Source organism: Lissotriton helveticus, chromosome 10 (genome assembly GCF_964261635.1).
Source record: "Lissotriton helveticus chromosome 10, aLisHel1.1, whole genome shotgun sequence".
Classification (NCBI taxonomy): Eukaryota; Metazoa; Chordata; class Amphibia; order Caudata; family Salamandridae; genus Lissotriton; species Lissotriton helveticus.
This window is the reverse complement of record NC_136071.1, coordinates 102,870,343-102,892,183: the sequence shown is the minus strand read 5'-3', so window position 1 is coordinate 102,892,183 and position 21,841 is coordinate 102,870,343. Positions and strand designations below refer to the sequence as shown.

General features: G+C 43.9%; 1 protein-coding gene across 14 annotated transcripts in view; it reads right to left on the bottom strand.

Moving 5' to 3' along the window:
* MEIOB (meiosis specific with OB-fold) overlaps positions 1–21,841 on the bottom strand; it is a 1,496,662-nt gene that overhangs the window by 379,519 nt on the left and 1,095,302 nt on the right. For 13 of the 14 annotated variants that reach the window (XM_078664879.1, XM_078664881.1, XM_078664883.1 and 10 more), the window contains one exon: positions 4,845–4,998. The exons of the other annotated variant lie outside the window; for it this stretch is intronic. In XM_078664879.1, coding sequence (XP_078521005.1) covers positions 4,845–4,998 — 154 coding nt within the window. The remainder of the gene's footprint in view (positions 1–4,844; positions 4,999–21,841) is intronic. 14 annotated transcript variants of the gene reach the window in all.

Genomic DNA, 21,841 nt, shown 5'->3' with positions numbered 1-21,841 from the left:
TCATTCCGGGGAAGGAAAAGCGCAGAAAAGTCCTTTCATGAATTGCTTCACCAAGCTTGAGGCACAAAGGGAAGGGGCTTTAGAAGCTCTTCTGTAACGAGAGATGAAGGCCAGATGTACCTTGACTGAGGTGAACGCCAAAGCTGACTTTGCAAAGGAGAGGAGATATGGCAAAATCTGCTCCGGGGATGCTTGAAATGGATGCAAGTCATTTCGTTGGCACCAGAAGCAGAAAAGTTTCCATTTCAGCCTGTACGTCTTGTTGGTACTTTCCCTCTAGATTTCGCGAGGATGTCTCTACATTCCTGCAAGATGATCATGTCCCTAGATTCCAAGAACTCATGAGCCAGGCATGAAAGTGCAGAGATGCAGGGTCCAAGCGGCACACCTGTTCCTTGTCTCTGGTCAGGAGAGAAACAGCTGCAGTCGTAGGGGTCTGGATTCTGAAAGGTGAAGAAGTTCCGGGAGCCAATGTTGCCTGGGCCACCTGGGAGCTATAAGTATCAGGCGGCAATGCTCCAGCTTTATTTTGGTCAGTACTCTGGGGATCAATGGGATCGGGGTAAAGGCGTAGGCATATATCCCCGCTCATTGTATCGAAAGCGCATTGCCTTGAGACCCCTGGAGAGGGCACCTGCTGGCACAGGACTGGCATTTGGTGTTAACGTCTGTGGAAAATAGATCTAGTGCTGGTTTCCCCCACAGTGCAAATACTTTGTCCAGGTGGTGTTGCTTGAGCTCCTATAATTGTTTGTTGCACTGCTGAAAGCATCCGCTAGTGTATTGTGCAAGCCTGGAACGTGATCGGCTCTGAGAGAAATCCCATGCTTTGCTATCCAGTTCCATAACTCTAGAGCTTCCTGCGAAAGTGTGATAGACTTGGTTCCCACATGTTTGTTTATGGAGAACATACTGGTCATATTGTCTATAAGAACCAGCATGGAGGCACCTGCTATCCTTGGTAGAAAGGCTTTTAGAGAGAGGTATATGGCCTTTAATTCCAGACTGTTGATGTGGTGTAACTCCTGAGAACGGGACCATTTGCCTTGAATTTGGAGGTCCTGCAAGTGTTCTCCCGAGCCTTCCATAGAGGCATCGGTTGTCAGGATGTACATTGGAATCTCTTGCAAGAAAGTGAGGCCCTTCGAAAGATTTGGTCTGTGGAACTATCATTACATTGCTGCTTTCACAGCCGGGGTGATCCGAAGGAAGGATGTCTTCGAAGGACCCCGAAGTTTGCAGCCACTGTTGAAGTTACTCTTGGAGAGGTCTTATTTTGAGTCTGGCTAAGGGCACTAGGTCTATTACTGATGAGCACATTCCTAGGAGCGATTTGTACCTCCTTACGGAAATTGACCTTTTTCCAGAGATGGCCATCGCCAACTGATGTAGTCTTATCTGGTGCTCGTTCGATAGGAAGGGTTTGCATTGGATTGTATCTAGTCTGGCTCACAGAAATTGGTATGATTTAGCTGGGACGAAATGATGACATTTTGAAGTTCACTGTCAGTGAGCGTAGAGCTGCGGCTACTGTAGCGAGGAAAGTGGTAAATATTCTGGGTGCCGATTGGAGGCCAAAAGGGAGGACTTTGAATTGGTAGTGGGTATCAGCTACCATAAACCTGGGGAATTTTCGATGTTTTCGATGGATGGGATGTGGAAATACGTGTCTTCCAAATCGAGTGAGGTAATAAAGTCTCCTCTGTTGAGGCGATGTAGGATATCTGCCAAATTTACCATCCTGAATTTCTGTTTTCTCAGGAACTTGTTGAGCTTTCTGAGATCCAGTATTGGTCTCCATTCCTCTGATTTCTTCTTAATCAAGAAAAAACGGGAGTAGAAATCCTGAACCCTTTGTAGAGTTGAAACTTCCCCAATTGCTCCTTTTGAGAGCATGATTTTTGCCTCCTTTTGTAATCAGTGAAGACGGGGTGTCAGGCACTCCCTTGGGTTGAGTACTGGGAGGTCTCTTTGTAAACTCTTGAATATGACCAAAGGCGATCAGATCTAATGCCCATAGGTCCATTGTTATATTCTTCCATTCCTGGAACAACTTGGAGATATCGCATCCATGGGTTGGAGAAGGGAAGGGGGGGGGGGGGGGTTGGTACCAGGTGTAGATCACTGCTTTCGTCCAGCATCTTGTCTCTGGGTAGGTGTTCTTTTGTGGCCCCATTGATGAGAGAAACCAGCTGAAAAAGACTGACGGTAAGTAGGAGGCTGATAGGTTTGCCTGTATTGCAGTTGATAGGCTTGGTAATGATGTGTTCTCTCATAACCGCTTCTGTATGTAGTAAAACTGCGTCCTTTCGCTACTCTGAAAGGCATCTTTCTATATTGGAGGGTGCCCAAAGCCTTTAATGTGCCAGTGTCAGTTTTGATAGACAATAGCACCTCGTCAATATGTTTACCAAACATAGAGTCCCCATCAAATGCCATGTCAAAAATCTTTGTTTGGACTTCGGGTCTGAAGGTAGTGGTTTTCAACCAACCCTGGCGCCTTAAAACTGCTGTGCTTGCCAGCTTGCAGAAACCTGTGTTAGCTATATCCATGGCACAGCTGATGGTCTCTGAGGCGGCTTGCACTCCTTCCAATAGTATTTTCATCTTCCTAGCCTCCTGCCTCCTATCTTCAGGGATGAGGTCTAGCATAGAGGTCCTATCAGACCACATCTGACGATCATAGCGGATGATGATAACTAGAGCATCGGCTGCCGGTATAGTAATTGTAGCCATGGTAGAAAAACGCTTGCCCATAATGTCTAGCCCACACCCTTCCTTACCAGGGTAGGTTAAGATATGTGTCGCCAGATTTTTTTATCTTCTTTGCGCCGCCAGTGAAATGACCGAATCTGGCCTCGGGTGACCTGTGAGGCAAGAAGGGGAATCCTCTGGGACCCTGTATTTCTTATCTATTCCAGGAAGCACCGTTGAGATTGTGCCATAATCTTCACTCCCTCCTGCCAAATATAGTCAATTATGGGGATTGATCGAAGGTATTTTCTAGTTTCCTCTTTGAAATCATACAGGAAACAATCTGTATGCTTCACAGTCTTCAGGAGATAAAATCTGGTGGACACCCTTTCCATTAAATCGTGGAACCCCCAATGTCTTCAGTGGGCGAGTCCGCTGGATGATGTGGTGGAAGAGAGGGAGTGGGGATGATGCAGTCATCCCAAGGATCTTCAGGGGAGTGAGGAGCCGGGATCTCTCCTTCTCTCTCCTCGTCTGAGGACGAAGGGTCTTCCAGATCAGGCGCCATATTCGAGGGCCCGGCGTTATTGCAGGTGTCACTGATGGCGGTAAAGCCGGTGTTCCTGGGAACTCCGACTGAGTTGGTGGTGGTTGAATTTGGTCATCCTGGGGGGTAAACCTCTGTCTATAGTCCGCCAGCATCGCCTGAAGGTCTTGGATAAGAGATGGTGGCAAGTGTGACATTTCTCTAGGACGAGGTTCAGGAGGATTGCCATAAGGTTGGTAATGGCGCTGTGGAGCTAGATATGGCTACTATTGCTCCTCATCCTCCAAATCATCATCTTTCTTCTGGCATTTAAGATGCAATTCAGACGGGCTGTGAGCCACCCAATACATTACATAATCACCTTCATCATCAGGTTTGTAGGCTCAACAGGTGCGAAGGAGGCAAAGGGGAAATATTACTGAATGAAGATACATCTGGATGCAGAAAGATCTTCGTCACCCTAGCAATATTTACCATTGTCCATGGTACCGTAACCACCAATACAGGATTTTCTGTTGTCAACGGTGTGTTTATCGACGGGGTCTTCGTCAATGGGATTGATGTCAACAATGGGCTATTAGATAGTGAGATTCTGGTCAACGGTATGGGGCTGGAGATAGCTGCTGTCGTCATCGTTCCTGCCGCAGTACTTGTTGTAGACGACGATCGTGGTGTTGTCCTCGTCGATGCAGTCGCCGTCCACAATGGTTTTTTGTCTCTGTGCTTCATAGAATCTGTGGAAAAGGCTAGAGGACATTCCGTTTCCTTGCTGACAGGAGTGGTAGGTACAGATGATGTAGGCTCTGAGGAGACTTTACAATGTTTCTTCTTTTTAGAGCTCTTACTCTCTTGGGAGGGTTTGTGGTGTTTCCTGCCCTCTCCAGAGGTGTCCTCCTGGCCTCTGACTCTCTTGTGAGGCCTGGATGAACAATCACTGTTCTCGTCAGAAGACTTCTGTTGCTTTGTGGACTGGAAAAGAAAAAACTTAGTAGAACTCAGGGAGACTCCCTTCACACACGAAGTGCAGTGAAAATCTGAGGGAAACTGCTTCTGCTGGGAGAGTTCTAGAGGGTGTTAGCAGCTGATTGGTTGCATTCAACATTTGGTCCTTTTTAAAAAGGACATAGATAGGCTATTTATAACATGGCTTTGACCCGTTATAGCCTATGATATTTATTAACTACTGCTTGATTATGTTACTGTGGGACTCCCATCTCGACGACGGGGAATGATTCAACGATGGAAATCTATGAAAAATATCCCAATACCAGACAAGTATTTATAAGATAAAATACACGTTGCTATGTCCATAAGTCAACACTAACGCCAAATGGATAAACCATATGTTCCCCAAGGAGCTAAAGATACAACTGTATATATATTTGTATTCGGATTTTGAATCCATACTTTCCAACTGGTCATTTTGTCAGATAGCCATTTACATCACTGTGTTTTCACAAGATTCTGTTGCCAAATCTAGAAACCATGTCGAAAGGCAGCTGATTAACTGTAAGTTACTTATTTCATTAGATTTTTGAAGCCTCAAATGCCACCAAAGGATTAAATGCAAACCTGCATTACATAAATGTTGCTTATAACTTACCACCGGTTACGTATGATCTTGCCAACATCAGTATCGATATTCAGCATTGAAATATAAGCATACACAATTCCATAGACGGTGTCCATTTTGCCCACACACTGCAAAGCTTTCGCCTTCAGCTGCTTCACTGTGTACACGTCAACAATAGACTGCACTAGGAATTAAGTCGACATTTCGACAAATTAGTATTTCTTTTTCATTTAAGAGGCCTGCAGTTTTCAACTTTCCTTCAGTGATTCAAATTTCTCAGTGACATGAGATTTTCCAGAAAACATTTGTAAGGATCTGTAGTGACGGTATATTCGTTTATGCATGGGCTGTGCCAATACTGCGAGAAAATGATACTGGGGTCTGGGAGCTAGGGGGAGTCCGGCTGTTAATCGAAGTTAGATGATGGAAGGATTGAACCCAGGCTAGAACTACAATGCTGTGGCTGTGAAGGACCTGACACAGAATAAAGAACATACCTCCTAAGTGAATACAGACTAGTCTACCTCTAATTACAATAAAATCACGAGTCAGGAAATCACAAAACATTCCCAAATTACAATTATTACCTGGGGCAAAATCTATGATTTAATTTCTTCACCTAAATCACAGATTATTCATGGACATGGTGTCGGCTGTCAACAGCAGAGCACCTTTCTTCCCTCTCTCAGTCACTTGGGTCTGAAGGAAAAACAGAGATGATTTTCTAATAATGTCTCTAATAGACGTAGCCATCTTGATCAGAGTAATAAGTGTTAAAAGGGAAAATGTAGAACTTAGACAAGTGCCAGTCAACCTTGTGAGCTTGTTGAGGCGATCCATTATTGCCGGAGTGGTAATACCGTGCAGCAGTACTGAAACGTTTAGGTCATCATGGCTGTGCAGAGGCATATATCTAGTCTACAACTACAGTCTGGTCTTTCCAGCCTCTAATGAAGCTTAGCAAGAACTCACCCACAATCCCCAAAATCATTTTGTAATTGTCAGCAAATAGTTTCCCAAACAAGGTGAGGTAATGCCAATTTGGTCACCATGTAGCACTAGCATCATAGTATACACAGGCTAGGCCTTGATGAAGTACCAGCTAGGGCATATTACTTGGAGATTGTGAGTTTATGCTGGCAGTGTGACAATGCCACAGGAGTTCCTGGCTATATGATGTACATGCTAAGTTTAGGAACAGTTGGTTGATTGGCACGACTGAGAGAGCACAAGTTGGGAAAAAAAATGTATAAGTACGCCATATTTACAAGCACGTAGTTAGTTAACATGTACTTTGCACCAGAGTGTTTATATTCAGAAGTGAAATACACCGAGTGTCTTATATTCAGTGGTGAAATGCATAGAATGTTTAAAGTAGAGTAACGATAATCATAACTGTGTGAGACTAATGTAGAAATGTTTGGGATGAATATGAAAACCTCATGTTCTCATGTTAAAGGAATAATGTAAGAGTTGAATGTAACAAAAACCCAGTATTTTGTGTAGGCCTCATGGCAATTCACAAGCAAATCTAAACGTGCTGCTAAAATAATGTGAGACAAGGTTGACATGGTTCTTTCAAAATGTACTATTGAACTTAGGGTTAAAAGTATATGCTTTATAGATGTGTTATTTTAGAAACGTATGCTAGTTAAGAATGTTTGCTGTTTAAATCAAGTTAACGTTTTAAGAGTGCAGGAACCTGCTGCATGTAAATCAAGTAGGCCAGAGCCGATAATGTCATGTAGTTCAAATCGTCATGTGCTCGTTAGAGGAGAGGTCGTGAGGTGTCCAGTATGAAGCTCTGAGAGTGTTTTATGGCCTAAGATATGGTGAAGTCTGGAATTTGAGGCCCACTGCAGGAAGAGCTGTATGCAGGTGCGAGGGTCCTAATCAGCTCGAATGAAAGGGACTTTGTTCAGTGGCGCCTTGCGCAGGCCTGTAGGAGTTTCCAGGAATTTCAGGGGGTATCAGCGCACGGAAGAAGAAGCCTGGGAACCAAGGTCAACTTTAACGAGGGTCTTCAAGAGTACCATCATGGAGTTTGCCGCGGAAAGATGTACCACGTGAGGGGCGTCCCAAGGGGCGTTTCTATTGGAAATGTGATTTGGTATTAGGGAAAGTGACCCGGGAGGAGAGCAGAGCAGATGATTTTAGGAGCCTAAGGAAGCGGATGGGTAGGCAGATAGGCTGATCAGGAGAGACCCATTATCAGAGAAGAGACAAAGAGAAGTGCGTGATCTTCTTAGGAAGTCACCACGGCTGACACCTAGAGGGTTAAGATCTTGTTAAGTAGGGATGTCATTTAGTATAGTGTAGGGACAGACTAACTTTAATTTTCTTTTCTGTAATGACTTTGAGGTTGCAACTTGTATCCATTTTAGCAACCCTGATGGTATTCGAACTTGTACTTATTATTTTGTTCTTCAGACTCAGACTATTCAAGAAGTTCATGTTCATAGTGATTCCGATATACCTTTTGAATCTCATTTTGAGAAGTTTGTATCTTCAGTTATCTTTGACTTTATATTAAATCTTTAAAACTTAATTTTGGTCAGTGGTCATTTAGAGTGGTGTAAGTTCTTAAATTGATTGTTTACCTCGAGATTACCTTTTACTCAAGACAGGTACCAACGATTCAGTCGACAGGAAGAAGGGATTTGGCAAGATAATTAGTAACCAGTAATCCCGCGTTAGCAGTTGGTAGCAGAGTGAGGATGGTTATCTTCTTGAGGAAGGTAATCTAGAGAGGTTAGTTTACCCCAAGGCCCGAGACGTCGAGAGACGAGCAGCGGAAGAATCGTGTGCCGAAAGGTGCAGACGGTGCGAGAAAAGCAGCAGTATCGGAGAGTGAGTATAAAAAGGGTCATGCGTGAACAGATTGCGGTGTTTTGTGTTGTATTTGTATTGTAATGTCTTGCGGAGTTGAATGCCTGTAGTGTGAATGAGAGAGGGTTGTGAGCGCGCGCAACCTGGTAAACTGGTAACCTGGTAAACGGGTGTACTGGTGAAATCTTAAGTTCAGGCCAGAGCTTAAGTGGTTTTGGGTGTATCGAACATCCAGGGTAGTTGTCGACCATAGTACGGAGGTCACGAGGTACCATTGACCGCCGTGGATCCAAGATAGGGGGAGTGTAAGAGTGAGTGTATGAGTAACGGACGCTGGTCGAAAGTTACTGCGTGTGAGTAACCTATCGGAGAAGGCGATTGTCTGGAAGTAAACGGAAAGACATCTCGCCAAGTTAGGGTGACAACTACAGAAAGACTGTGGGCGTACAGTCAAAGAAAGGTGATCGCTTGGACGGAAGTAATCATTTTTCAGTGTATGAATGGGATGCGTGCATGACCGAGGAGACGAGCTGAGAAAGGAGGGGAACTGCTGCGAAGGGGGACGGGTGACGTCGGCTAGAGCCGCGCTGTGATTGAGCGGTTGGTGTGACGTTAGCTAGAGCCGCGCTCTGGTTGGGCGGCTAGAGTGACGTCGGAGGAAAGCCGCGTACGGATAGGCCAGTTAGTGAGAACGGCGCCGAGATTGGTGGAATATCATCAGGAAGTAAACAAACGCGGAGAAAAGAGAAATCATGAAGTGTTTTAAGTGTTTGAAAGGGATTTTTAAACGTAAACGAAGTGAACATTATTACGGGGAAGAGGCTCCCCCAGAGGGTACGCCAGCTCATTATATGGCAACGAATGTGGGGCTGCATACGATATTATGGATTGGGGCTTGGAATAAGCTTACGGAAGGAAATGAGGAAATGCAGTTCCCAAAGTACGGAACGTTTAAGTTAGAGGTGTTACATCGGCTAAAAGCAACCATGTCCTCATTGAAACCTTCACCTAGACCAACACAGTTTGAGGCTCTTAATGCATGGATTAAGGCTGCACACGACCGAAATTTGAACAGGCGTCAACAAAGGCTGACGCGATCGGTAAGGGCAGTGCGAGATTCCAAATGGGATGAGGAGGAAAAGCGTTGGAGGGTACAGGCTATTGAGGTGGAGAAAATGTATCCGATGAGGGAGGTGTCAGGAGGAGGAAACCTCATGGAAGAAGACGAGGAAAGCGAGTCGGAGGACAATCTGATAAACAGATTGTTAATGGATAGACCACCTCCGAGAGTGGGATTGATAGAAGATAGAGGGCTCGCAAGGGAAGATGGGAATGAGATAGAGGGGTATACACCACTCCCTATATCGGAATGGACACCTAGCAAAGGCGGAGAAACACCTCCAAACAACACTGTACAGAGTGTAGTGGGAAGGTTTGTGGTGCAGAAAACGCCAACCACAGAAAGGGTTGAGTCTGTGGGATTGCCAGACGCCCTTCAAGTGCCTGTTACCATAGGACCCATAGTTTCGATCTATAATTCTGAGAGAGATAGAGGGGAACAACAAAGGCAATTGGATAGGGAAAGGATTGAGATGGAAAGGAGGAATAATGTGACGAATGCATGGAAACAATTACCAGGTTCGGTAACGTGGAACACCCCATTAGACACAACTGTCGGTCCCAATTCAGAACAGGGAGGTCCGAGAGGACCAATGGATCTAAGGGGACCGCGGCCAAGATCTTTTTCAGAATTAAGAGCTGATTTGAGGGAATGGGACGGGTCCATAGTATCTCCGAGTAACAGGACAAGAACGGAACCAGAGTGGGAAAGCAGGGGTAACGGGACTGTATCTCATTGTGGGGCCAGCGAAAGCAGTCAGGGCCGGGAAGGCCAAAGTCAAGAGAATAGAGGGGATGCAGGTCCTACAAATCAGAGAGAACAGTCGGAACAAAATACTAGGATTGTAGAATGTGAGGAAATGTCCCGTCTTTGGGGGAACGGAGGAGATGAGGCGGTACGGAATTTTCAGAATAGGTTTAGGTGCCTTCATCATACGCTTGGGGAAGACGTTCAACATTGGAGAAAGGAGAACAGCGATAGGTCCCGCCACGCCTCGAATACTCAGGAAGCACAGGGAAGTAGGGAAGAAAGAGGGAGTAAGAGAACCTCTTATCCTCAATCCCGTGAAACTAGCCAGGATGGAGAGAGAGAGGCTGGGAGGCATGAAGGAGTGTTTCACCACCCACCCCGAGAAGACGGAAAGGCATGGGACTTAGAGAGATGGGAACAGGGGAGGACTCCCTATAATTCACCAATACCTAAACGTAGATCTCGGAGCTGGGATGGGAGAGATGCGGATGGAGGAGCTAAATTGAGTGTCTTGAAAGCTGAAATAAAGGCAAAAAGGCTTGATGTTACCAGTTTAAAGTCAGATGTAGATGAGATAATAGATGGAACATTGCCTTTGGAGAGGATAGAATTGTATGAACAGGATGAGTTATTGTTCATGGCAAAGGATATTACTAGGAAAGCTAGAGCGGTTCATGAAAAACTGACCGATTTGGCAGACAAGTATGCCGTGGATTTGTCTAGGACAAGGGCATTACAGAGTAACCACAGATTACAGTACGCAGACCAAGATCTAGATGAGAAGAGAACTGCTGGATTAAAAACACACATAAGAGAGCTGGTAACAGGGATAAGAGTGTGGAGAGAACTGGATAAATGGGAAGAAAGGTGGTCGAAAAAGGGCACAGTTAGGCGAAGTACAAATGTGATGACCCCTGAGGGAAGGGTAATGCAGATGGAGGCATTCCCTTTGCGAGAAATATCAAATGGAAATTATGTACATGTGCCCTGGAGTAGAGGAGACTTAGCCGCATTTACCAACTCATTCCCGAAGTTGCGGGACAACCCAGTCGAGTGGTATAAGCAGGTAGAGAGGTTTGTTAAAATTTCGAAAGTATTGTGGATAGATTTGAACACGTTGTTTGACATCGTGGTCCCATCTGATTTGTGGACCCCTTGTAAGACTAGTGTCGAATGGCCAAATGCTGAACCATTGAGAGATGTTCGAACTAATGGACCAGCTGAGATAGTCATGCGAAAGTATGAAAGGGTAATAGCATGGCTGAAAGATAAGGTACCACCACAGGATATAGATTGGGTAAAAATAGACCGAACAAGGCAGGAACCCAAGGAGACGGTTCACGAGTTTTATGAAAGATTATTGAAAACATTCAAGCAATACAGTGGACTAGACGTAATGGATCCCAAAGACATAGGGCAGTTCGTGTCAAAGTTTGTATTGGGGTTGAGACCTGATATTTGTTTGATGATACAGCAACATTTAATCTGTTGGCAGAACAAACCACTAGATGAGATTTTACGATATGCGAGGTACTGCAGTGACGAGATAGATTCTAAAGCCAAGAATCTAAAGGAGAAATTGATGGTGGTGCAAATGCAGTCCGCTGGGAAGGGTGGCCAGCAGAAGCAGGGGATGGGACGAAAACCAAATGGTCAGAACAAAGATAATGAAGAAGGGCAGAGACCTAGGATAGACTTTGCCACTTTAAAGAAAACGACCAAGTGTCATCTGTGTCACCAGGTGGGGCATTGGCGACGCGAGTGTCCCTTTAACCCTGAAAACGGAGAGCAAGAAGTAGAAGAGCAGGTCCAAGAAGACACAGTGCAAAAAGTGACAGTCCCAAGCAGTAAGGTGGCCAAAGGGGGGACTTCGGCTCCACGGGCCCAATTCCCACAGCCACCGAAGATAGCAGCTGGAGGAAAGGTCTTTAAACAAATGCCTCTGTTTATCGAGGAAGAAAAATGTTATTACATTGATCCATTGACAGGACAACGGGTGAGCAGTGAAGAAGACTGTACCCTCGGGGCAGTTCTAGAAGTGGATCAGAGAGGGCCATTTGTTGAGGCAGAAGTGGCAGGGTGTCCCACTACGTTCTTAGTGGACACTGGGGCTACTCGTTCGACTCTGAGATCAGCGGTGGTTCCAGACTTGCCGATGTCAGGGGAAACAATTCAGGTGGTAGGAGTCGCAAATAAAAGAATGACTAGTCCCTTGACAGAACCAGTGTCTGTGAAAATTGGAAACCACATGAACGAACATCAGTTTGTGGTTTGTGACTCGAGTCCGGTATGTCTGTTAGGTAGGGATTTGTTATGCAAATTGAATTGCACCATATACTGCACCCCACAAGGAGTGGAGGTACAGACTACCGACGATGATGCTACCTTTAAGGTGGCCAATTCAAAATTCTGTGTAGAACTATATCCTACTCTGACTGTAGAAGATCTTCCACAAGACTTAAGAGATGTAGTGGCGTCAGAGGTGTGGGATTTCACAGGAGAAGATATAGGATTGATTAAAGGGGTAGAACCGGTAAAAATTCTGGTAAAACCAAATGTTGAGTTTCCAAGAACGCCTCAATACAAATTGTCCCAGGAAACGATTGCAGGAATAAAGCCTGTGATCGAGTCAATGATACAGCAGGGAATACTGAAGGAAATCGTGGGCAGTCCTTGTAACTCCCCGATTATGGGTTTGCAGAAACCTAGTGGGAAGTTTAGGATAGTTCAGGATTTACGAAAGATTAACAACATAGTCGTTTCATGTTGTCCCGTGGTACCGAATCCATCAGTGATATTGTTTCAAATACCATGTCAAGCAGAATGGTTCACAGTGATAGATCTTTGCCAGGCTTTCTTTTCAATCCCATTGGATGAAGAGAGCAGGTACCTTTTTGCGTTTAAAATGGAAGATCGCGTTTTAACATGGTGTCGAATTCCACAAGGATTCACAGACAGTCCATCCATCTTTAATCAGTTGTTGAAAAAGAATCTTGAGAATCTAGTACTGCCACAGAACTCGGTTCTGGTACAGTACATAGATGACCTACTTGTTGCGTCAGAAACAGAGGAAGCTTGTAAAGTAGATTCAATTGCCTTACTGAATCATTTAGCTGAAAATGGACATAAGGTATCTCCGAGCAAGTTACAGTATTGTCTGACAGAAGTACAGTATCTAGGGCACAGGTTAGAAAAAGGGAAACGTAAGGTGTCCCCAGAGAGGATTGAGGCGATAATGAAAATGAATGCGCCTACAACTCAGAGAGAGGTTAGAATGTTCCTAGGAATGGTGGGTTACTGCCGACAGTGGATAGTTAACTTTTCACTGAAAGCAAAGCCCTTACAGAAACTGACGCACAAGGAGGTGAGTGATCCGGTACCATGGGATGAAGAATGTCTGGTGGCGTTTTTACAGCTGAGGGACGATTTATGTCGTGCTCCGGCTCTGGGAATGCCAGATTATGAAAAGTCGTTTTCACTCTATTGCTGTGAGAGAGAGGGATGTGCTTTGTCAGTCTTGGCACAGACCCACGGTAATGCCCGTAGACCAGTTGCATATTTTTCGGCTACATTAGATCCAGTAGCCGCAGCGTTGCCCGGATGTCTCAAATCCGTTGCTGCAACGGGTGTCAGCATTGAAAGGAGCAAAAGTATTGTAATGGGACATCCAGTAGTAGTGTATGTACCGCATTCAGTTGAATTGTTAATGACCAGGACGAAGACGCAGCATCTGACCAATAGTAGGCTCACGCGTTATGAGCAAGTTATACTTGCCGCAGAAAACGTGACTCTCAGGAGATGCTCTGTCTTGAATCCTGCTACTTTGATGCCATTACCTACTGTAATAGAAGGCGAAGGATGTGAAGACCACGATTGCCTTGATGTGACTGAACTATGCACGAAACCCAGACCAGATATAGTGGATGAGCCATTGTCTGACCCTGATGAGATTTACTTTGTCGATGGCTCATGTTTAAGAGACGATACTGGTCGGTTAAGAGCAGCTTATGCTGTTTGTACCATTACTGGAGTTGTGGAAGCCGCTTGCCTGGAAGGAGTACATTCCGCACAGGTAGCAGAGATTATTGCCCTAACTCGTGCCTGCATAGCAGGAAATGGAAAGAGAGTCACCATCTACACGGACAGCCAATATGGTTTCGGTGTGGTTCATGATTTCGGGCAGTTGTGGTCTCAGAGGGGTTACATGACCTCCTCTGGTTCGCCCATTCGAAATGGAGAATTTGTGAGATTGCTGATAGAAGCATTACAAGGTCCTGTTGATATTGCAGTGGTGAAGTGTGTAGCTCATACTAAGAATACAGATTTTGTGTCACAAGGTAATAGATATGCTGATGAAGTCGCACGCTATTGTGCGGAACAAAGTTATTCTTTCTCAAAGGTGGAAATAGAAGGTGCAGAAGAAAAGACTGAATTAAGTATGATGTTAGAAACTGTAGACACTTGGGAGGATTTAAGAATAATGCAGGAGAACGCACCTGAAAAAGAGAAAAAGGCATGGGAAATAGCAGGCTGTGTGCGAAGTGAAATGGATTTTTGGGTTTCAGCAGATGGGAGAGCTGTGTTACCTGAAAAATTAGCTAATCCCATGGCGAGAGAAATACATGGTCCAGTACATCTAGGAAGGGATGCTATGATGAGAGTTTTTAGGCAGACTTGGTATTGCCCGAAATTCAGAATAGCAGCAGAATCAGTATGTAAGCGATGTGTTACCTGCCAACAACTGAACGTAGGCAAACGAACACCAGTCACACTGAGTCACATTGGGAGGTCAGGGGGGCCTTTCAATAGAATGCAACTAGACTTCATCGAAATGCCAAGAGTCAATCGCCTTCGGTATGTGTTGGTGATTGTATGCGTATTTTCCAGATGGGTTGAGGCATACCCTACACGTAGATGCGATACACTCACAGTGGCTAAATTGTTGCTCAGGGAGTTGATACCGCGCTTCGGGGTGCCTGCCTCTTTGGAATCGGACAGAGGAAAACATTTTAACAGCGAAATAGTGAAGATGTTGTGCTCCACGCTGAATATCGATCAAAAGCTGCATTGTAGTTATCGACCAGAGGCTTCAGGAATTGTGGAACAAGTGAATGGCACTTTGAAGAATAGATTGGCTAAAGTAGTGGCATCCACATCTTTGAGTTGGCCAGATGCTCTTCCATTGGTGCTCATGAGCATGCGCAGCACGCCTGATAGGAGGACAGGTCTTTCTCCCCACGAGATCCTGATGGGGAGGGCCATGAGACTTCCTACAGTTCCAACTACTGCTCTATTGAATATTACAGATGATCTGATCTTGGATTATTGTAAAGGACTGTCTGACGCCATCCATTCTGTGTCCCTTCAGGTGCATGCGGCTGAAGTTCCAACAGCGAGGAACCTGTGTCATGACCTGAACCCAGGGGACTGGGTCCTGGTTAAAAAACACGTCCGGAAGAACTGCCTAGATGTTCGCTGGCGTGGGCCCTTTCAGGTAATCCTGATCACGAACACCGCGGTGAAGTGCGGGGGGCTGCCAAATTGGATCCATGCATCCCATACTAGAAGAGTTCCAGCACCTCTAGAAGGAACAGCTCCCATCCCAGACGAAAGCCCGGAAGTGGAAGAAGAGTCGCAAGAAGGGATTGAGGCAGCTGAGGAGGTGTCGGAAGAAGTTGGGAACGCATCGGATTCAGAAGAAGAGCGAAGGCAGGACGGCAGTGAGACAGAAGACGCAACTGAAGGAGAGAGCAGAAGTGAATACGACTCAGACTCAGATCCGTATCGGAGCGATCAAGAACCAAATGGGAGGACAAGGAATAGGAGAATAAGGCTTGGAGCTGCCACTTGGCCGACAAGAAGAAGAAGGCTAAGTTTGAGGTCGGCCCAAGAAGAAACGCTTACTCCTATATCCGAAGACTCAGATCCAGAAGAAGATATCCAGGATCAAGCCGAGGAGGGTCTTAGAAGATCAAGTAGAGTGCGAGTGCCTAGCAGAAGATACTCTACTCCCGACTGGACCTACCTTGTTGCAGATGTCTGGGAGACACAGAACAGGGAGGATCAGGGAAGTGGAACTGATCAGAACTGACCCGATCATCACAGTGCAAATAAAGTTTCTACTGCCAGGAGCGGAGACCGAAAGGTTGCTGACACTCAACATCGTTCATCCTGCTCTCCTGAGTGGAATAAGAAAATTGCTTTTAGAGACAGTTGAGTTTCCAGTTTGCTGTTCACGATATCCAATATTGGAGGGAACTCTTCTTCGTTTGGAAATGCTTGAACGAGTAGTAGAATTGCTAGGAGTGCTTATTGTTGTGGACTAAAACCATACTACGAATGTTTTCGAAGGGGTGCAGATCTGGAAAAGTGAAGAAAGTGATCTTGATTAGAACGGACCCCTTTGTAATTGTGGATATAGAACTGATAGTACCAGGATTAGAAATTGAAAAAACGCTAACTCTCAATTTCGTCCGTCCACTTGTCTTGAGCGAAATAAGGAGAATAATCCTAGAAAAGGTTGACTTTCCATGGTGTGGTACGAATTGTCCAGAACCTGAGGGAATGATACTTCGGATGGACATTTATGAAGAAGTAGTGTTACTCCTTGAGTCATACATAACTTCAGACGAAAATAAGACTTTTGAAAAGAAATTGTAAACTTGTTGCAAGATAACCTAGCGCCGAGTGGAAGAAGAAAAGTGATAGGGGTTTCATTTTAGTGGATGGAGAAGGGCTAGGGTTGTCTATTTTCTACTGGACTTTGAACTGTTTTGCGGAAACAAATTGTCAAGCTTCCAAGTGTTTCAAGAAAGACATTGCAAGAGAGAAAGACTTTGTTTGAAAAGAAGAGGAAGTGAATGCTGGAAGATAGTCGAAAACTACACTGTTTGAGAACATGGAGGCTGGCAACCCGAACCGCAGGGCAAAATGTATAGCTGTTACATTTTTAGGAGTAGTGGTTTCTCTTATAATTTTAGTGGTAACTGTTTCATTCCTAGCGGGACACGAAGGGGATGGAACCACAGTTAAGGAGGATAGGGGAGTGTCAACACCGAGAACTACCACAGTTAAGGAGAAGGGAAACATCAATGAGAAAGACAAAGCGTTGTTAGATGCAGAAGTAAAAAGGTTACACATGGATGAATCACAGGGGAATTACAAGTCAAATGCTTATGCTAAGTTGCTTTATGAATATGTTGATGCCATGGAGGTAAAGGACTGCTATGTATGTATGCAGTTACCAATTTCGGTGGAGGAGGGTATCAAATACCATCATCTCCCGTTGACATATGGAATAACGTGCAGTTTATTGTTAAGTATGTTTTATGGACGAGACGGATTTGAGTATTACTTCTCGAATTTCGACTCGACATTGCCAGAGGTTCCGAATTTCAAGCATTTGAACAAATGGGACTACTACAAAAGCGAAGACAGGTTACACAAATGGTTTATTCCATGGAGAACGTTAGATACTTCACATGCTCGAAACAACAATCTGACTTGTCAAATATCAGAAGTTGAGAAAAAGTTTATAGCTCAGGTAGATACTAGATACAGAAAGCAGAAGGCATTGAAGGCATCAGGACAAGGAGAAACAGATTGGACCAAGGAAGAAAGGGCACAACAACGAAAAGGTAGTATTGGTCCAATTGCTTTGGATAAGGAGAAACGGGGGAAACTGTGCATTCACAGGAGTTATTCCTACTATGAAAACGTTTATGTAGGACAAGTCAATTGCGAACATGCTTTTCAATTGGAGTACTACTCTAAGAACTTCATGAAAGGGATGCAAGCAATACCAAATGTATATTTTGTATGTGGAAGATATGCCTATGTGAAGTTACCAGATAATTGGTACGGATCATGCTATCTGGCTGTTGTCTTCCCTAAAATATATCATGTTGAGAATTTAGACACGCCTAAGAAAGAAATATCAACTAGATGGAAGCGAGGGCTGGGTGCAGCAGAAGTAGTTGGAGATGTAATAGGTGCTGCATTCCCTTTCTTAGGATTGATAATGAATGACATTAAGATCAGGAGGTTAGCTACAGTCGTAGATAGACTGTCTGCCAGTACTGCAAGATCCTTGATGCTGATAGAGGGAGAGATGCAATCGATTAGGGCAATGGTTCTTCAGAACCGACTTGCTTTAGATGTTCTGTTAGCAAAAGAGGGAGGAGTCTGTAGGGCCTTGAAGGTCCAGGAATGTTGTACTTACATTCCAGACAATTCAAAGCCTCTAGAGAAGTATATACAAAACATCACTGCCATACACTACGAAATTGAGGACCTGGCAAAGGTAAATGTGTGGGAAAAAGTAGGCCATGGAATGGGTAAAGTTGGAAGTTGGTTTGCCAACTTAGGAAAGGGTATCGTTTGGTACATATTGAAGCCCATCATCATAGTAGTGATTTGTGTAATCACTTTGTGGGGATTGGTGCGTTTGTATCAATGGTATAGAGCAAATAGGTTACAGAGAGCTATGAAGAAACAGGAAGAAGAGTTGACAGCGATGCAGGACACTCAATATAAGAGTCTGAAAGCATTAGAGAGTATGAAAAGAAGTGGTACTGTCCTGACTTCACTTTAAAGGTTCTACATTTTAGTGTCATGGTGATGATGACCCCTGAAGGTCATCAAAGGGGGGACTGAGAGAGCACAAGTTGGGAAAAAAAATGTATAAGTACGCCATATTTACAAGCACGTAGTTAGTTAACATGTACTTTGCACCAGAGTGTTTATATTCAGAAGTGAAATACACCGAGTGTCTTATATTCAGTGGTGAAATGCATAGAATGTTTAAAGTAGAGTAACGATAATCATAACTGTGTGAGACTAATGTAGAAATGTTTGGGATGAATATGAAAACCTCATGTTCTCATGTTAAAGGAATAATGTAAGAGTTGAATGTAACAAAAACCCAGTATTTTGTGTAGGCCTCATGGCAATTCACAAGCAAATCTAAACGTGCTGCTAAAATAATGTGAGACAAGGTTGACATGGTTCTTTCAAAATGTACTATTGAACTTAGGGTTAAAAGTATATGCTTTATAGATGTGTTATTTTAGAAACGTATGCTAGTTAGGAATGTTTGCTGTTTAAATCAAGTTAACGTTTTAAGAGTGCAGGAACCTGCTGCATGTAAATCAAGTAGGCCAGAGCCGATAATGTCATGTAGTTCAAATCGTCATGTGCTCGTTAGAGGAGAGGTCGTGAGGTGTCCAGTATGAAGCTCTGAGAGTGTTTTATGGCCTAAGATATGGTGAAGTCTGGAATTTGAGGCCCACTGCAGGAAGAGCTGTATGCAGGTGCGAGGGTCCTAATCAGCTCGAATGAAAGGGACTTTGTTCAGTGGCGCCTTGCGCAGGCCTGTAGGAGTTTCCAGGAATTTCAGGGGGTATCAGCGCACGGAAGAAGAAGCCTGGGAACCAAGGTCAACTTTAACGAGGGTCTTCAAGAGTACCATCATGGAGTTTGCCGCGGAAAGATGTACCACGTGAGGGGCGTCCCAAGGGGCGTTTCTATTGGAAATGTGATTTGGTATTAGGGAAAGTGACCCGGGAGGAGAGCAGAGCAGATGATTTTAGGAGCCTAAGGAAGCGGATGGGTAGGCAGATAGGCTGATCAGGAGAGACCCATTATCAGAGAAGAGACAAAGAGAAGTGCGTGATCTTCTTAGGAAGTCACCACGGCTGACACCTAGAGGGTTAAGATCTTGTTAAGTAGGGATGTCATTTAGTATAGTGTAGGGACAGACTAACTTTAATTTTCTTTTCTGTAATGACTTTGAGGTTGCAACTTGTATCCATTTTAGCAACCCTGATGGTATTCGAACTTGTACTTATTATTTTGTTCTTCAGACTCAGACTATTCAAGAAGTTCATGTTCATAGTGATTCCGATATACCTTTTGAATCTCATTTTGAGAAGTTTGTATCTTCAGTTATCTTTGACTTTATATTAAATCTTTAAAACTTAATTTTGGTCAGTGGTCATTTAGAGTGGTGTAAGTTCTTAAATTGATTGTTTACCTCGAGATTACCTTTTACTCAAGACAGGTACCAACGATTCAGTCGACAGGAAGAAGGGATTTGGCAAGATAATTAGTAACCAGTAATCCCGCGTTAGCACGACCTTCCCTTGCCCTCCTAAATAAATGTGAGATGTAATATCGTGATTTCTGGTTGTCCTCTCCCGTGTTTTGTTTGATTTCTTTTAATATAATTAGGTATAGCAGTTGTTCAGCATGAAACCTTTTCAGCTAGAATACCTTAAATTAATCAATTCAAATGGTCTCTAAAAACATCAATTTTATCCTTCCACCACAAAAAAATTAGCCTGTATTGATGAGAATTTAAGTGTGATTGTGGCTGTATTAGACTTACTAAAGAAGCCTGTGGTTCGCTAACATTCAAGCATTTTGTGAGTCAGCAACAGGATGTTTGAGTGTGCTGATGGAGGCTCTGGTGTGGCTGAATGTGTTGGCCCAGGGACACGCAGTTTTCTTACCCTATTACAACATTACAAAAAGGCTTCAATTATAGTTTATTTATTCTTTTTAAAAGGTATATGGGAAATCCTTAGTCAGTGAAGTGCAATTTTTGAGCTGTGTTTTTAGTTCTTTTTGGAACGCCAGTGCTTTTTCTTTTTTCAAATCAAAATATTCTTTATTGTTTTAGTTAATTAAAACCATGACAATATACTCGCAAAAAGTAATTATACTGAATTTAAAAGAGATGTATACAGGTTTTAAAACATCAATTGTCCATATCGCGTTAGTTACACAGCTCTATTTAACCGTGCTAAAAGTGACAACATATGATTAAAATGAGACTGTGGAACACATAGTCTGTTTTGTGAAGCACAATCTCATAGGGGACTTTTAGGCTTACCACCTCAATTCATTGGACTTATTAACATATTGATATAATTTAATAAAATCGAGGCGGGCCAGAAGAGGACCATTGTGTGAGTTGTGGACTCTAAAGTGGTATTCTGGTCTCCCCTTGGAACAGAATGTACTAATTTTTCATACAAGGTTAGACATTTCATTAGGTTGCAGTTGAGCTGTGGGTTATTTGGATCAAGACATTTTAGTATTGCTGCTCTACAGTTGTGAATGCCTCTTAAATTAAACAGTTTTTTCAGTAACAGAAGACAATATGGTTTTAAGGTTGGACAGACGCAGATTAGGTGAATTAGGTCCTGCTTCAGTGCTCCACAAAGGCTGCATGATTTCGGGCCTTTGTATTGCCAGCTTGGCTGGTCAGCATTTGACGGAACTGAGCAAGACGTAGTGCTAAAAACTTTGGGGCATATTATCAAGGGCCTTATCTCCGCTTTTTTGGCTTTTGAAGCCAAAAAAGCAGAGATAATATTTTCACTCTATTTACAAGGTGGTGCTATCATGTATTAGCGCATGTGAACAGCCGTTTTCCCGACGCCTCGCCATGCATCTCTAATGAGATGCAAAGTGGGCGTCACTGGGCGTACCCCTCACGGAATACAATGTAAATTATGGCTATGTGCACATCGCGATATTTACAGGGCGGCCCACAACACGGTTAGCGATTTTAAAAATCCATGCTAACCGCGGTTTTCACCAAAAACTAACGTCTGCTGAAACCCTGACTTACCTGCATTATCCAATGGCAAGTGGATCGTCAGGCTGAGTGCACCTTGGCCTATCAACAAAGTTTTTGCCATTCCTGTGGACTCTTTGCTGGATTTCCGGCGATATTCCCTCCTACAATGCTGCCATCGCTGGAATTTTTTCGCCCTGGAGAAAAACGTTGTTAAGAACGAGCTAACCGGGCGATAAATTCCAGCGATAAATAAAAAAGCGCTATATTTTATATATTTATTTATCGCCGTCTGTTGCTGATATGCCCCTTTGTTTTTAAATATGGGGAGGCCTAAATACGTTGCTGGTTGCAGTTTAGTATACAATTGCAAGACCATCCATGCATGGGCTCGCTTGCTTAAACTTATTTTGTCCTCAATTAGCGAGTGCTTTATGGCCACTTTCTTTAGATTTTGCAGAAAGGAAGAAAATGGAAGATTCAACTGCCGGAGACCTGTTGTATTTCTGTGTTTTAAGGATGAACGTAGGTACTTAGTGTAAGCAGACTGAGGATCATCGTCTAGGGCCCTCCACAGCGCATTATTAATTGGGTTTTGCCGGTTAGACCAGATTTTGTACTATATTTTTATTGTTTTGTATCTTTTTTGTACGTGCTGCTGCTGCAACCCAAATTCCAACCTCACCTGGACCGATGAGGAGTTGTGGGGTAGAGAGAATACTTTCTTGTAAGCCTTTGTTTATA